Below are 12,740 nucleotides of genomic sequence, written 5' to 3' on the forward strand. Positions count from 1 at the left end.
CTCTCTGGTGAGATATTGCGCATGCGCTAACACACTAACGTTAGCCAGATTGCTGTAATGGCTGGTATGCGCAGCAGGGCAACTTAGCTTGTAAGGAGTCTCCTGCTATTCTTAAATAATGTCTTACAGAAGCGAATGTTATTATATGAAATCTATGCTAGGTAACTCCTCTTTTATTTATAATGCATAATCTTTGCAAAATACGATTTCTCTCGGAGATATTGCGCATGCTGCGCACCGTGTTAGCGCGTTGCAGTGCCGTCTGAGCGAAAACTTTATAATATAGCTGCTGCGGGGGAGAGGGGATGGGAACTGAGGAGAGGCGGAGGCGAAGATAGCGGAGGCGGTAGAAGAAGAAGGATGCTGAGCGAGGGACAGGGGAGCAGAGCAAGGCTGTCGCGAAGGCATAAAGTAGGTGTTTTGTACCCTACATGCTAGTGGGCGCTCTCCTAATTATAATACAACAGTGTCTACTGATAAAAGTTTATTAGGGAAATCTATGACTGAGATAACCCACTAACCCATTTATAAATGCACTATTCATCACGAATATAACACCTCTTGGTGACGATTTGCGCATGCGCAACAGACTAAGTAGCCCAGATTGGTGTACTGGCCTGGTTATGCGCAGCGGGCGATCTACATTGCAGAGGTCTTCCTCCTATGTTATTGAATGTTAGCTGATGGGAATTTATTATATAATCTATGCTAGGATAATCTTCTTCATTTAAATTGCATAATCTTTGCAAATGACGATTGCTCTCGAGAGATATTACGCATGACGCGCACCGTTGTAGCGCGTGCAGCGCCGTCTGAGGAAAAACTTTATAATATAGCTTGCTTAGGGGGGCAGAAGGAGATGGAGACTGACGAAAGCGGAGGGAAGATAGCTGGAGAGCGCGTGTAGAGAAGAAGGAGGCTGAGCGAGGACGGGGAGAGGCAAGAGGGAAGGGCTGCGCGAGGGCATAAAGTAGGTGTTCTGTACCCTACATGCTAGGGCGCTCTCCTAATTATAAACACAGGTCTACTGATAAAAGTTTATTATGGGAAAATCTATGCTGGATACCCACTAACCATTTAAATGCATATTCATGCACAAAATATAATCCTCTGGCTGAGATATTGCGCATGTGCTAACACACATCGTTAGCCAGATTTTGTACTGGCTGGTATACGCAGCCGGGACTTACATGCAAGGTCTTCCTCCTTTTCTTAATGATGTCTACAGAAGGAATGTTATCATATAATCTTTATGCTAGGATAACCCCTTTATTTTAAATCATCAATCTTTTAAAAATAAATTTTTTTCAGATATTGCGCATGCGCGGCGCACAGTGTTAGCGCGTGCAGTGCCGTCTGAAGAAAACTTCATAATATAATGCTTGCTGCGGGGAGAGGGATGGGAGACTGAGGAAAGGCGCAGGAAGATAGCTGAGGGCGGTAGAAGAAGAAGGAGGCTGAGCGAGGACAGGGAGGCAAGGGAAGGACGCGAGGGCATAGTAGTGTGTTGTACCCTACATGCTAGGGCGCTCTCTTAGTTATAAAATAGGTCTACCGATAAAAGTTTATTAGGGAATCTGTGCTCAGATATCACTACACCATTTTAAATGCATATTCATTACAAAATATGACTCTCTGGTGAGATATTGCGCATGCGCTAACACACTAACGTAGCCAGTTGTGTACTGGCTGGTATCCGCAGCAGTGTTAGATTTTGTACTAACTGGTTACACGTTGGTAAGCTCTGGTGACCGACCAACTAACATATTAAGTCGATCAATAATTAAAACAGTATAGGCCTACATAACAAAATTTTAAAACATGCTACTATACAGGCATTCGAGTACTTTGAATAAATTATAGTATAATTTACAATAACAATACAATAACATACAATAAAATAGTAGCAAGAGAGTAGTAATTAATATAAATGTCTGATGTGTCTCGTGCGACCATAGAAATAGACATGCACCTATATGTGTTATTTCTATGGTTCCGACCACACACACACAGGCACTTAGACTGATAGGGTCTATGTCTCCCTGGGTACTGCGGAAAGTACCTCGGTAACTATCTGATATGGTTAGGATTAGGCTTTAGGGTTAGGGTTTAGGGTTAGTGAGTGTAGCGTAGGCGACTCCCTAGACTCGTTTGGATTAGCGAGCGTTCGGTCCGGCATCTTATATAGTACCAGGTACGTTCCGGCAGTATCAGGGAGACATAGATCCTGGCAGCGGGCACTTGGAACGACTGCAATAAAAAAGAGGTAAAATAACACTGAAATGTAATTACTACCAAAGTCTTAATGTTTCTCTACTCTATTTTGCCTATAACCACCTGGAAATGCCGGTCAAATGCCTCATCCGCAACACACAAGTACACCGCACGCTAGCTGCTGCCGACACTGACACATAAAATATTATTATAAAATATATAAAAATAAACTTGAACATACACTATATATTTAATGTGTCAGTGTGCAGCAGCTAGCGTGCGGCGGCCAGCGTGTGTTTGCAGGATGAGACATTTGACGACATTTACAGGAAATTGTCGGCAATAATAGGTGAAAGAGAGTCGAGAACATTAAAAATTTGTATTTATTTAGCATTATAATTTTATTGAACGCTCAAGTGCTTTGACAGCCAACAGATATAAGACGCTTGCACAGACATCAATGAATCTCAGTGCACAGATCAGTAGAAATAGATTAGACAACGTATCCAGATGAGACGGGATACTAGAGAAGCGTTGCCGAAAGGAGGTGTTGATCCCAAGCGCTATAAGCGCAGATCTTGCGCGCAGTTCCGCGGCAAGGCGCACGCGACGCGACGCGGGAACGTCCTACGACAGTATGCAGCGCTGGCAGCTATGGATCCGTGCGCCGAATGCATAGGCGCGGCGCACGAATCCATAGCTGCAGCGACCACTCGATAATTTTACCGGAATACAATGAAACAGCTCAGCTGCATTGAGCTGCTGTTCTTTGCAAGTTCAATGAAAATATCTATAAAGTGTTCAACACCTTCTACTTCTACACTGTGTTGTATAAGTTTTATTATGAATTGTATTTTATTATGCGTCAGTGGCTTCATGTAACGAGCGCAGCTGCAGCGATACATAAGCTGGTTTATATAATATATGCGGAAATAATACGCCTCTATTCATGTAAATAGAAATGTTCACCTATATACAAACAATGACGACGTAATAATCACATATAATTGAACACAGCCAACCCCCACCAACCTGCTCCGTCGCCATATTTTGCCGATAGCCGTAATCCTAGCCGTTCAGCTAGTTGTTGAACGTTAATTTTACCAGGATACAATGAAACAGCTGGCTGCATTGAGCTGCTTTCTTTGCAAGTTCAATGAAAATATCAATAAAGTGTCAACACCGTCTACTTCTACATGTGATGTATAAGTTTTATTATGAATTGTATTTTATTATGCGTCAGCGGCTTCTATAACGAGCGGCAGCTGCCGCGAAAGCATAAGCTTGGTTTTATAATATAATAATACATGCGCAAATCATATGCCTCTATTGATGTACATAGAAATGTTCACCTATATACAAACAATGACGACGTAATAATCACATAATAATCACATAGAGGTAGCCTAGTATGTTGAGTATATCCTAGGCGTTGTTGATAGCCGTAGGAGTCGGTGCTATATATGCGTATATATAGGGGTTGCACCGTCAAGGTAACTGCGAGCAGGCGAGTTCCAAGTTTTTCTGCGAAGTTTTTCTGCACAAGAGCAATCAAGGCCCCCCCTCGACCGCAGGGTAGACGAAGTTTTTGCTATAAGCAGCACGCTGGGACGATGTAATATATGCAAAAATGCTGTACGTACGCTCTCAAAACGATTTCAAAACAAATACTCATCCAACAGCTTCGATCTTTGTTTCTATTTGAAGAACAGTGTTGACTTCTTATGAAAACATAATGTCTCTGTTCGTAACGAGCTGTGTTCTGATTATCACGTGATAGTTAGAGGATATATCGTGGCGTCAGCGCGTGGCGTGGCGTCGTGGCGAGAATTTCGTCAGTCTCTGTGTGATTTCGCGTGACACAGCTCGGTTACGAACAGAGACATTATGTTTTCATAAGAAGTCAACACTGTTCTTCAAATAGAAACAAATATCGAAGCTGTTGGATGAGTATTTGTTTTGAAATCGTTTTGAGAGCGTACGTACAGCATTTTTGCATATATATATTACATCGTCCCAGCGTGCTGCTTATAGCAAAAACTTCGTCTACCCCTGCGGTCGAGGGGGGGCCCTGATTGCTCTTGTGCAGAAAAACTTCGCAGAAAAACTTGGAACTCGCCTGCTCGCAGTTACCTTCACGGTCCAACCCCTATATATACGCATATATAGCACCGACTCCTACGGCTATCAACAACGCCTAGGATATACTCAACATACTAGCTAGGCTACCTCTATGTGATTATTATGTGATTATTACGTCGTCATTGTTTGTATATAGGTGAACATTTCTATGTACATCAATAGAGGCATATGATTTGCGCATGTATTATTATATTATAAAACCAAGCTTATGCTTTCGCTGCAGCTGCCGCTCGTTATATGAAGCCGCTGACGCATAATAAAATAGAATTTATAATAAAACTTATACATCACAGTGTAGAAGTAGACGGTGTTGACACTTTTATTGATATTTTCATTGAACTTGCAAAGAAGAGCAGCTCAATGCAGCTCAGCTGTTTCATTGTATTCCTGGTAAAATTAACGTTCAACAACTAGCTGAACGGCTAGGATTACGGCTATCGGCAATAATATGGGGACGGAGCAGGTTGGTGGGGGTTGGCTGTGTTCAATTATATGTGATTATTACGTCGTCATTGTTTGTATATATAGGTGAACATTTCTATTTACATGAATAGAGGCGTATTATTTCCGCATATATTATTATAAAACCCAGCTTATGTATCCGCTGCAGCTGCCGCTCGTTACATGAAGCCACTGACGCATAATAAAATACAATTCATAATAAAACTTATACAACACAGTGTAGAAGTAGAAGGTGTTGACACGTTTATAGATATTTTCATTGAACTTGCAAAGAACAGCAGCTCAATGCAGCTGAGCTGTTTCATTGTATTCCCGGTAAAATTATCGAGTGGTCGCTGGCAGCTATGGATTCGTGCGCCGGCCTATGCATTCGGCGCACGAATCCATAGCTGCCAGCGCTGCATACTGTCGTAGGACGTTCCCGCGGTCGCGTGCGCCTTGCCGCGGAACTGCGCGCAAGATCTGCGCTTATAGCGCTTGGGATCAACACCTCCTTTCGGCAACGCTTCTCTAGTATCCCGTCTCATCTGGATTTTCAGCCAAAATTCGAACCCTGGTTTTAGTACTGGCTAGTTGCAGGATATACGGTATGTATATCTGTACTGTACTACGACTACCATTCTGAAATCCGAAAAATTCCGAATTCCGAAACGTGTCTGGTCCCAAGGGTTTCGGATAATGGATTGTGTACTGTACAGCATATTATTTCTAAGAAATTTTTATAGAAAATATATCTTATACATTCAAAAACATAAATAAACTAAATTTATGTTTAAATAATAAGGTAATAAAAGCACTAGTGTTGTATTATACTGGCTAATTCGTAGAGGTGGAGGATATGGTGGGAAGTGGAGAGGAGGAGGGCAAGAACAATGTGAAGTGGACTGCCACCAAGCTATGAAGACGATGGTATACTTCAAAATATTTGATGACATTATTATTTTCAGTGGAGCCACTGCTGGGTGATGTATGAGAAACAGAGGACGATGGCCTTCCACATGTATGCCAAAACAGAGGAGGTGAAGCGGAAGTGGATTGACGCCATACATATGGCACAGTGAGTGGGAGATGTCGCTAAGGAGACTGTGTGCATTTATGTGGCATTACTGAGGAAATAAGCTAGCGTTGGCAGATTCTGATTAAAAATGGTCGCAGGCTTTAAAGCCTGTATTACGAGATTCTTGCTCAGAAACACTCAATCCGAAAAAAATATTGCAAAATATAGTCTCGCTCCACGGCGGATATACGCAACCGGCAGTTAGATGCGATATGATATGACTACTAGGCACTTTAATTTAATTTAATTTTTTTAGGGTTAGGGTTAGGGTTTAGGTTAGGTTTAGGGTTTAGGTTAGGTTAGGGTTAGGGTTAGGGTTGTTTTTTTTTAAGTGTCTAGTAGTCATATTCTAAGTGCCTAGTAGTCATATCATATCGCATCTAACTGCCGGGTGCCGGATATACACTGATCACACCATCTTGTAAAACACTAAGATTTTATGCAGTTATAACATACGTAACAGCAACGCATTTTATCGTGTCGCGAGAATGGCAGAATGGGTAAACTTGTAAATTGTCGGTGATAAAATTGAAAACAACTGCATTTGAGATAGATTGTATGTCTATGGCAGATAGGGGGCGCTATTAGCTGGTCCAAGACCTACCGGCTCTAGTCCCAAGATTACAGCAAACGATCGTTTGCCAGACTAGTTCGAAAAGTGCATGTTTTGGTGAATACGAAGGTTTTAAGACATTTTATCGTTACTCCAGACAATTGCTGTTACTCAAGCAATAACAGTAGGTATGAAAGTGGTGAAAACACTGGAGAATTCTTGTAATTATTACTTTAAGAAAATTGCTGCAGGTGTGTTGCTGTCTGCATGATTCACAAATGTAGCTTCAGTGTGTTTGGTGGTGCCTTGCTAATATTGTCTTGATTTCACAGGGATAACACTCAGCCCGACGATCTGAAGAACACGAGCCACCGTTTCCAACTCCATTCATTCGAAGTGCCTACCACGTGTACGGTTTGCAACAAGCTACTACGGTAGGTGACAATAGATTAACAATATGCTACAGTTGGTAGCACTGACCAGTGCTAATACAGGGACTGTACGCGTCTTTCTTCTGTTATTACATCTTTAAGTGAAATTAAACCGAGACTTCCTAGCCATGTGTTTAGTTTAGCATGAGAGTTGCACAGAACAATTCTGCTTCTGGCCAGATGTACAAATTCATACCTGCAGGTGGCACAAATAGGTAATGCAGGGCACAGTGATGTGTGACCATGAATGCGTGACTGTACTTACTACTACAAATTACAGTGGCACATTTTGCCAAGGCTACAAGTGCATGAGCCCCATCTGCAATGCGGCAGTGCACAAGGAGTGCATTCTCGGAAGCAAATGTGGCAAACGATCACACTCGAACAATTCGTTAGCGCCAACGGTGGAACCAAGAGCACACCTAGGTGAGTTTCCCACACTGACATTAGTTTCTTGTGAACTACACCTGTGAGTCCTAAATGCCTGGTTGATTTTAGCACAGAATGGACTTCAGTAAACTTTAAAAACCAGAATTTTTGAAATTACGATTGCATCTGCAGGTAAATACAAGATTACGCAGCCATATCAGTCAACAATACCAGGACACATATCATTAAATGAAGGAGACGTTGTGCTGCTGTTGAGTTCTAACGAACCAGAGCCACTGTGGCAGGGCCACTGCTTAAGGACGGGCCTCCAAGGCCTTTTCCCTCGCACTCACGCCGTCAAGGTGCGAATGAACATTTCTTGTTGCTGCTAGTGACCAATTATTTCTCTTATGAATATTTATGGCATTACATTATGTATTATAATTCATATTAATTTTCTGAAAGTAACAATTCTGTTGAATATCTACTGCTAAGCAGCTACTTGAATGATAAAGTAGAAATAACCATGCTGCAGTAAAATTACGTCATAACTACGGCTGTCAAATTAAAGACTGCTTGTGCCATGTTCGATTTGCAGGTGGTACCAGCTGATCGTATCAAACCTCAAGCTGGTTACCTACAGGCGGAGCCACTGAACCTTGCCGGCGCAGCCAACAATCTTGACTCCAGCCACAATTACTATAACCTGGATCTTGAACATCAGCCTTGGTAGGTGAAACCACAGATCGATGCATTAGTAATTTTGTACAGTAGGCCTAACGTGTTGCTATCGCCGCCGCGTATGTTATGGGTTGTGTCTTTGTTTGTAAGGATGTTCTTACAGGCAAGGATTTTGCTGGTGCGAGAACAGGATACTTCATGTCTTTAGTGACATTACTAGTAGTGTTACTACTAATAACCCTGAGTCGACTTCTCAGCTGAAGGTAACAGGTGAAGTGTCTCTCAGGTTTACTGAATTTAAAATGGATGGCTCTCTCTGCTGAGTATTTAGAAGCGTGTGAGCTTGTGAAGCCATGCTGTGGCTTTTACACTTACACTTGTGTGCATTTTGGGGCAGGTATGTTGGCGAGATGGACAAGGATGCTGCGCAGCGGAGGCTGGAGCTGATGCCAGATGAGACTTTTCTCGTTCGAAAGAATGTCACTGACCGTGGTTTCAGAATCGCCATCAAGTGAGTTGGAGAGCTAAGACATTTGGTGGCTATTCTCATCCAATCCCTCCTCCTCTACGCGCTCCTTCTGCTTCCATGTACAATATTCTCTGCTTTACTGAGACAGGTTAGGAACCATTGAAATGTCCTGATTAGGCAGATGGTACCGATTAAGTGATGAACACATTTCCAATGGCACATGTGTGCCTACCTGTCTGTTATGCAATCACCTGTACACACCAGGCACCATTCAAACTACATGAGTTTTGCTCTAAAAATGTATTGTTCATTATATTCAGAATCCAGCTGATAAATGTCAGTTTGCTTCGTTTTAGTCAGTATTTGTTTTTGACCTTACTTGTCAGTATAAGCGTAGGATCGTTTTACAATGTTAACTTGAGTTTTTCTGCAGAAACTGTATCTATCTTCTTTACTCTAGGTCCTGTCCCGTTTATCCGATTAAAATAACATTCGAGCGTAGGGATTGTTTCCCAATGACGTTGCTTAAGCAATGTGTTGATTTATCTGAGGCCTGATAAAGCAAGGACCACTATACCAGGTGTTGCTATGGAATGTATCACTCGACTCTCACTGCCCCTGCTCCTCCCTGTGCTCTTTGTCTTGCTCCCATGTTTCCATAGAATATATAGGTTGACCTGTGACTTAAAGGACCATGGCTGTCTTGCATCTAACTGACATTTTACTAAAGCCGTTGTGGGGTATACCAGTGGATTGAATTTACTGAGTTTCCTCTTGCTAACAGTTTTACTTGGAGTTACCTATTAATGGAAAGGCTTGTACAACCACATTTTTAAATAGAGTGGGGGCAAAGCAATAAAATGTAATCTAATGAAATGTTGCTTTACGTGGGGACCATGGTGGAAAACTGTTTTTGTACAGCACGTGTCCTGATGTTCCCAAAGCAACTGTTAAGCCCGCCGCACACGCTGTGGAACTTACTGCGCCATCGTCCACACGATCCCTCGATCTGCGTCATGTGGAAAATATCACACACGTGTTTAATATTTTTTTCCACGTGTGGAAGATTGAACAGCGTGTGCGGAGTGGCTGTGTAAATTTCCACACTCAATTAGCATTGTTCGCTTGATTGTTCGCTTGGACGCATAGTAATTTTTTTCTCAGCTCGCAGCTCGCATATCAGGCAGCTCACATAGAGGCATGTCCAAGAACTGATCGATCAAACGTCGTGTGAACGCTCTCTTCAATGACGCTCCGTTTTCAAGCGAACAATCAAGAACAATGCGAATTGAGTGTGGAAATTTACACAGCCACTCCGCACACGCTGTTCAATCTTTCACACGTAGAAGAAAATATCAAACACGTGTGATATTTTCCACACGACGCAGATCGAGGGATTTTGCATCCGCACACGCTGTGGAACTTGCTGCGCCATCGCATCAAGTTCTACAGTGTGTTCGGCGGGCTTTATATTCTACATTTATATCTATGGCTATCTAAATTGCAGTGCGCGAAATTAGTGCTATTTTGCCGGCGGCTGCCGGTTCAACCCCACATATAATCAGTCAACTTGGCCTATTCAAAATTTTGCCTATCTTGCCTTTATATCAACGATATTTACCAATTTCCTGACTAGGTTTTACGTAGTAACTACTAAGAAGTAAATCATGTTCCAGCAATTCCTGTCAAACAAGTAGAACTCCAATGATAGCAATGAAATACTGAAATACTACGAGTATGCCTAATAAACACAAAGCTAATACTTTTATTAATAATCGAATAAATTGAACAAAATTAAAGCGTGTATTGCGAGAATTTTCCAGTGTTTTCCCTACTTTCATGATACCTACCGTTATTGCTTGAGTAACAGCAATTGTCTAGAGTAACGATAAAATGTCTTAGAACCTTCACCAAATCCAATGAAATCATGCACGATTACAATTTTGCATTCTGTTTCTGTTTACCGTTGCCATCTCTCGGACTTTCTCGCGGTAGCGCAAGACATCTATCACGGTGCAGTAATGAATACCGTCGCACCGTAGAAATTAGGTCAGAGTGTACCCACAGACGTTTATACTAGCGTAACAGCAGTGTAGTACTAATGCCACGTAAAGTCTGTTATTAGAGAAGCTTGTGGATTGCCAGTCAGATAGTAACACGGGAATGACAATGACAGAAAGTGCTCTGAATTATTGACATAAAAACTCAATAATATTTATCAAACAGTATTGCACGCCCTTTTATTTTAATTATGTGCACTTGTTTAAAGACGCCATTTGTGATTTTGAGAGTCGGGACACGATAAAATTTATTGCTGGTATGATGTGGTCAAATCAATTTTTCTATGCTATAACTGCATAAAATCTTGATGTTTTGAATGTTGGTATATTCAGTGATATTTCCACTGTCAGGTGAGACTATATTCAGCTATATTTAGTTTTTCTGAGCCAAAAAAACTTGCAATACACGCTTTAAGTGCCTGTTAAAACTTGTAAGGGCCTGTTTAAAATTTTGGGTGGGCATGTTTACATTTTGGCTAATTTTATGCCCTGAAATTGTATGAGTAGAATTGCAAATGTATTGTTATAATCCACAGTAAACATTTACTTTCTCGTAGATATGAAGGCTCAGTCAAGCATATCAAGGTAGTATATAAGAAGACGCCGAAAGAGACATGGTATCTCGCTGAATCGAGAAGCTTCTCCTCTTTACTGGTAAGAACCTGGCTACTTGTTAAGTACCCACTTGCTAAAAGTGCAGAGATGCTACATTTCCGGATTTTACCGGAAATCCGGATTTTTATAAAAAGTTCAAAAAAAATCGGGAAAAAATCTGATTGAAAAATCCTGAAAATCAAACCTAAAATAACACTGTTTAGAAGGGATTTTCATCATTGCGAATTAGCGCATTATATTTAGCATTAACATGGTTCGCACAGTCCTTGAAAAGTCCTTGAATTTGAGGGGAGTCTTTGAAAAGTACTTGAATTTAGTAAATGTTGATTTTGTGCTTGAAAAGTCCTTGAATTTCATGAAAATGTCCTTGAATTTCATGAAAATGTCCTTGAATTTCATGAAAATGTCCTTGAATTTTTAGAAAGAATCCTTGCCTGTAATAAAAAGAAATTTTGTACCATCAATAATGTGCAAACCTCAATAAAAATTGCGTTAAATGAGCTTAAAAAGCTATAGACATGATAGACAGTTAAATGATGATCACAAATTACAGTAAATCAGTAAAAATCAGTCAGTAAATCAAGGTATGTTGTAGAAGTGACAGTGTTTAGAAGGGGTTATTAATGTGATCCAGGTAAGTTTTAGATGTGACAGTTATTAAGAATGGGGTTATTATTAAATTAATCCAGGTATGTTTTGTTCTGGGTCTGAATTCCGATAAAATGTCCTTGAATTTCCGATAAAATGTCCTTTGAAATTTTTTCAGTCCTGTATGAACCATGATTAAGGAGCTTTCGATTTGCACGAAATAAGTATTTTAAAAGCACTAAAACCCAGGGGCCCTGCCCTAAGGCGGTCCCCTGGACCCCCTTGGCCGTGACGTGCTCCGCTCGCTACGCTTTAATTGGTCACTACTTAATAGGTCAGCATTTTTTGGAACCACCCTGTAGCATCTCTGGAAGTGCCCTGTGAGAATCACAGGTAGCAACAGGGTGGGATTCCATTTTGTACACAGTAGCAATACGTCCTACCATCAGACACAATGAAAAGCGTCGGGGGTTGGTAGTTTGTGTGTGCTATATTAAAGTCTGCACCTGCTTGCTATTAACAGGACCTCGTCAACTGGTACACGAACAACAGTTTGGCGGAAAACTTCGAGAATCTCACGACAACTCTTGCAATGCCATTCAGAACAGCAATGAAACGGGCTTCGGGGAGAGGGGGTGGTAAGTAGAAGGCCACACCTTGTTCATGTTGTTATTAGCTCATCTGACGAAGTCGGATGCATCTTGTAGAATCGCACGATCGTCCGTCCGTCCGTGCGTGCGTCCGGCCGTCCGTCCGTCCGTCAACAGTTGGGCACAAATCTTAACCGCTTGACGTACGGTCACGATATTTGGGACGTCGGGGGTGATCGTCAAAACGAGTTGGGATGTCGAAGCTGGGGGTCAAAGGACAAAGGTCAAGAGGTGTAAAAGAAGGGGGAAAATTCCCTCCTTAACTTAAGGTATTAGTACAGTTGATAAGCTCTCATATTATAACAATTGTGCATTTTATGAGAAAAGCATGAAATTTCTAGCATAGTTAGTATATACCATGATGTATATTTTCAGATGTGGAGGGAGGACCTGAGAGGTCAAATCCAAGATGGCCGCCAGTCCACCGGGTCTTAATGTTCAAACGCGCT

At 41.6% G+C, this 12,740-nt stretch overlaps 1 protein-coding gene across 2 annotated transcripts in view; it reads left to right on the forward strand.

The window, feature by feature from the left end:
* The window catches only part of LOC106817761 (guanine nucleotide exchange factor VAV2-like), a gene marked incomplete at its 5' end in the record, with an annotated part of 36,982 nt that overhangs the window by 16,163 nt on the left and 8,079 nt on the right, over positions 1-12,740 (forward strand). For both annotated transcript variants that reach the window (XM_014822463.1, XM_014822464.1), the window contains 8 exon segments: positions 5,766-5,875; positions 6,761-6,862; positions 7,140-7,285; positions 7,421-7,590; positions 7,827-7,957; positions 8,307-8,420; positions 10,996-11,092; positions 12,165-12,279. In XM_014822463.1, the coding sequence (XP_014677949.1) occupies positions 5,766-5,875; positions 6,761-6,862; positions 7,140-7,285; positions 7,421-7,590; positions 7,827-7,957; positions 8,307-8,420; positions 10,996-11,092; positions 12,165-12,279 (985 nt within the window).

This window comes from Priapulus caudatus, unplaced genomic scaffold (assembly GCF_000485595.1).
Source record: "Priapulus caudatus unplaced genomic scaffold, Priapulus_caudatus-5.0.1 Scaffold1854, whole genome shotgun sequence".
Taxonomy (NCBI): domain Eukaryota; kingdom Metazoa; phylum Priapulida; class Priapulimorpha; order Priapulimorphida; family Priapulidae; genus Priapulus; species Priapulus caudatus.